Raw genomic sequence first — 5000 nt, forward strand, 5'->3', positions numbered from 1 at the left:
TCACAGACGATAGACTGGGAATCAGGGTCAGAACCAACCCGAGCCTGCTGGTGAGGCACCCTGATGGTTGGTGGGAGACGTCAGTGGTTCTTGGTTCTGGTCCATGGCCGAGGTTTTTCTGTCTGTTCATCTCCAGAGTTTGTTCTTCATTGAGATTCATGGTCCCTTCGATCGGAGATGAATTTGACTTGAGGACGTCGGGAGGATTATTCGTCCTGAGATGAAAAATGACGAAAGATCACAGATGTGGATTTCTCTGGTGATCAGTTCATTTAAAGTTTGTTCCTTTGGTTCTTGGAGTGTCACCTCAGGGTTCAGAGTGCAGACAGCTCCAGGCTCTGGGTCCTGCTCAACGGCACTTCAACTGAGACAAGCTGGTGTCCTTCAGATCTAGAGCCTCCTGAATGTGCAGCAGGACTAACAGTCTGAATGAACACTAACTAGCATTGTGCTGACAGAGAGACAGAGAACATCTGAATAACTCATCACAGCTCAACTGTTTCTTTATTTCCTTGTATTTGGTCTTTGATAAGAATCTGAGTGACTAAAGAAAACGGCTCCATCCTCCTCGATGAACAACGCATCATGTCAGCGTACTTCTACTCTACTGTTCACTTGAATCCACAGAAGCTGCTGATCAGCAAAAACTAAAACCTGCTCCTGAACCTAAACGTCCCAAATCCTCCAAACAGTCCTGTGATGAACAGATCTGTTCTACAGAGCGGCTCCGCCTCCTCCCACTGCCCCACAATGAAGACAAAATATCTAGGGTTTGAGAATCTAGGGCGACCAATGAGGAGTCAGTCTCAGCTGTCAATCATGAGGTCTGAGCTTGTTTTGATATCATCAAATAACTAATTAAAACACAAACATCAGTGTGATAGGAACTACCTGAAATGACAGAAACCTTCTTCACCAACATGTAGTGTCCACTCTGATGTTTTAGTTTGGTCCATGTCCCATCTGCTAACATGGAGGAGGAGGGGTTTAAGATCCTAACTGCAGCCTGACACCAGGGGGCAGTAGGCAGCTGTCATGGCTCAGATTAGCCACATTAGCCTGTAGCTCGAACTCCAGTAAATGTTTGTACAACTAAATGATTCATTTAAGATTAAATTTGAATAGTAACAAATCGAAGGTTCAAATCCCAGTGAGACACGAGGTGAAGGCCCCCCCCCCCCTGTTCTCCTCGTCGTGGAGCCATGGCTCAGATGAGCGGGGTGTGGCCACGGAGGAGGAGGAGTTTATCCAGTGATGCAGGCGCTGTAGTAAACGGCGCTGCTGGCGTCCGACAGGGCGGAGATCAGGGGGGTGCTGCCGTCATCACACGGCCCCAACAGGTTGCTACGCCCACCCGGGACTTTGGACCCGCCCCCACAGCCGACACCCGGTCCGAAGGCCTCGTCTCGGCTCCTCCCAGTATTCACGTACTGGTCGAACTCGTGTCTGTCCACCTCAGACCAGAAGTCAGCAGAGGAGGAGCCCAGGTGTCCACTGGACTCCGGGTGGGACGGGTCCACGTGAGAAAGAAAAGAAGATGGAGGGACGGGGGCGGAGGAGGGGGACTCAGGGGGAGGGGACAGCTGCCCCAGGTGAGAGGGGGGGAAGTGGGCGGTGCCATGAGCTGAGTTCCCACACATTTGACTGAAGTAGCCGACGGGGGCGGAGCTCAGGGGGGTTTGGTGGCATTTCATTGGCTCAGACAGGCTGATGGAGGGTGGGGGGTAGGATGCAGGGGAGGGGGACAGAGTGGGGGGGCACTTCACAGGACTGCGTAACGTGACGTGGTGACAGGACGCATGAGACGGGTTCAACCTGCCGGAGCTCAGGTGGGACTCGGCCGGACAGGTCATCCCGGAGCCCTGAGGGTGCACCGCGCCGTGGGGACTGCTGTAGTGGGGACTGTAATGCTGGTTAGGATGGTGGAGGTGGTGGTGGTGGTGGTGGTACCCGCTCCAACCTCCCATCACCCCCTCCTCTTGGATGTGTTGGGGGAAAAACACAGACTCTCCATCGTCCAGGACATCCAGAGGGGACATCTCCGGGGTGGGCAAGCCATAGCTGTCCAGCTCCGGGTGTCCCGGGGCCTGCAGGTCCCTGAAGTGACCCAGAGAGGGCAGCAGGTGGTGGGGGTGGGGGTGGGGGTGTCCATATGCAGAACCTCCAGAGACACCGTCAGGCCCCAGCCCCAGGCCGGCCGCCCCCCCCTGGGCCAGGCTGTGGAGCAGGATCCCCGGTTCGACCCTCTTCAGCTTCTTGGTGGCCTTCTTCCTGCGAGGCCGGTACTTGTAGTTGGGGTGATCCTGGAGGTGCTGCACACGCAGCCGCTCGGCCTCCTCCACAAACGGACGCTTGTCTGTGGCGCTCAGGTTCTTCCACGACTGACCTGAGGAGCACAGACATCAAAACCACAAATCATCACCACAGAAAAGAGGTCAAGTAAAGACTTGAATTGATCCCAGTCATCAACTGTCAGACATGTCCACATTATCTTATCCACATTAGTATTTGATGATTCATTTCTACATTTATCTTCTTACAAAGAAGATTATTAACATGTTCAAACTGTTTATTAGAAACTTTATACTCTGAGAAACCTTGAAAACTTCTCCAAGCTGGATCCAGTTTGGAAATATGAAAGTTTTCTCTTTAGAAACGACTGAGAACTAAAACTCTTTATGAACAGAAACCTGTTGAATCATATTTCAACCTATAGAACGTCCCACAGACTTTCACAACGTCTCAGCCGCTGTGTTAAGAACTCGTCGGGGGAAGATTCCTGCCAAAACTTTGTGGTTTGTGTTTTAGTGATATTTAAAATATGAATGTGCAGCCTGGGATTGTTCTGAGCCTCAACATCAACTGTTTCATGAGCTGTGACTTCTTCTGCATTCGCTTTTCTAATTTCAACAGGAAGATATTCTGTTCATGTTAAAAATGAATGAAGGAATTAATTTCTGCTGTAATTAATTTAATATTATTCTAATTATTTTACTTTGATAAACTGCCTGAATAATCGGCGGTGCCTTATAACATTGAGAACAATACGAAGGGTTCAGTGTGACCTCTGACCTCTGACCCTGAACGCCTGGCTCCTCTTATGTAGAAGCCTTTTATTAGCACCGGCCCCCTGCGCAGTGTGAACGCGGTGGTAAAGCGGTTTCCTCATGCCGGTCCCTGTGGATTCTGTGTGTCCAGCAGAGCGTGGAGCTCAGATGTTAACGAGCACGTTGACGGACGGAGCAGACGTGAGTTCCTCTGCAGGAGAAACTTCTTCAGTCTGAATCGTCTCAATGTGGAGAACACAGGAGTTTGATCTCCATGTTTTCAATCTATAAACTGTGTCGTTGTTTTTCATCCAATAATAATTGATCACAGATGTTCAGTTCACTGCTTCAGACGCGACAATGTTGACACAACTTTTACTGTTGTATGAAATAAAGCATAATGTACACACATTGAAAATCCATTAAAGTCATGATTTACATAACTCGTTCATTTATTTACTCAGTTATATTTAAGTGAGGACGTAAATACTAAAATCAAAAATAAAGTAATTCAGGTTGTGAAGATATGAAAAGAGAAATCTCACGTTTTCCTTTTCATGGTTTATATTAGTTTTGAAAGAGTTGTCTGGGGGGGGGGGGGGGGGGGGGGGGGGGTTGATGCTCTAATTTAAATTTGTGACATATTTTAAATAAACTTATAGAAGTTTTATTTGAAACATTTCTGTGAAGAGTCCTTCACCTCAGCATCCAGACGATTTGATCCAGATAACGAGGATTCTCAAGTTATTAATTAGTTAATTAACCCTGTTTGTCTCTATTTGAACTTTTGAAGAGCAGCAGCTTGGATCTCCTGGTCTGAAGGTTTAGAAGCTTCTGGTCTTACCGAGCATCTTGCTGAGCACAGCGTTGTGAAGGTCCGGGTTCTGCAGCGCGAGTCTCTTCCTCTCGTCTTTGGCCCAAACCATGAAGGCGTTCATGGGTCTGCGGATCCTCTGCTCCCCCCCCACCACCTTCCCGTCGGCCGTGCCCACCGACACCCCTCCCGCCAGGGCCAGGTCCGGGCTCTGTCCCCCTGAACCGGGGGTCAGAGAAATCCTCGGTTCGGTTCTCCTCACGCCTCGGGCTCCGAGGCCGTCGGGGGAGCCGCAGTCCTCGGACAGGGTCCGCTCAAAACCCATTTCAGAATCAGAAGTGGGACTCGGGGTTCTGGACGTCCAGTGACCCCCGAGAGTCAGAACGGTCTCTCTGGACAACCTGGGCTCCGGTAAGTTCATCCCAAGACCGGTCTCTGAATCCACTTAGTCCAAGAGGAACTGTTCAAACGTCTGTCCCAGGTTGTTGGGTTGTAAAGTTCTGGAAAAGAAGTGTAACTCGAAGCGTTTGGGCTGAGGAGGATGAGGAAGACGAGGAAGACGAGGAAGACGAGGAGATGAATGAGGCGGGTTAGGAGCAGAGATCCCAAAGCACAGCATCGAGAGGTGAGAGGAGGGAGAAGGAGAGAGAGAAAGAAAACAGGATATTCCCCCGGAGCAGATCCAGTGACTCAGCCGCTCTAAAGACAACACATCTTGTTTGGAGTGTGCGGTGCAGCGGTTTGTCCGGAGTTCGATTCCCCTCCGTCACTCAGGACGTCCGACTCGCTGTCTCTGTCTGTCTCAGAGTTTTTAAACTTGTGGCCAGAGTCGACCGACCCACGCTGTGTATATATACCCCGCCCCGACCAATCAGATACATATGCTGGAGATTTAACCAATGAGATGCCAGGTGGAAGAAATGAAGGGAAGGAACGAGTGTGTGGGAGACGGGGGGGGGGGGGGGGGGGTCTCTCCCTCTTTCCTCTTCTGTGACCGCCACCCTTTCCTCCCCCCGAAGCTTTGCATGCACACACACACCCACACACAAACACACACACAATCCCTGTCCGCCTGTCCAGGGAGATGTAATCAGAGAGGTCCATTGTTTCTGCCCAACTGAGAGTGGAGCTACACACAC

General features: G+C 50.5%; 1 protein-coding gene across 1 annotated transcript in view; it reads right to left on the reverse strand.

Annotated features, from left to right (window-relative positions):
• Positions 1 to 4670, reverse strand: part of sox18 (SRY-box transcription factor 18) — a 6134-nt gene extending 1464 nt beyond the window's left edge. Inside the window, exons 1-2 of the mRNA XM_062391413.1 lie at positions 3892 to 4670; positions 1 to 2386 (exon numbers count right to left, since the gene is read on the reverse strand). The exon at positions 1 to 2386 is cut by the window's left edge and continues 1464 nt beyond it. Coding sequence (XP_062247397.1) covers positions 1245 to 2386; positions 3892 to 4282 — 1533 coding nt within the window. The 5' untranslated portion in view covers positions 4283 to 4670 and the 3' untranslated portion in view covers positions 1 to 1244. The remainder of the gene's footprint in view (positions 2387 to 3891) is intronic.
• Between the last annotated feature and the right edge of the window lie 330 nt (positions 4671 to 5000).

Source organism: Platichthys flesus, chromosome 7, assembly GCF_949316205.1.
Source record: "Platichthys flesus chromosome 7, fPlaFle2.1, whole genome shotgun sequence".
NCBI classification, from domain to species: domain Eukaryota; kingdom Metazoa; phylum Chordata; class Actinopteri; order Pleuronectiformes; family Pleuronectidae; genus Platichthys; species Platichthys flesus.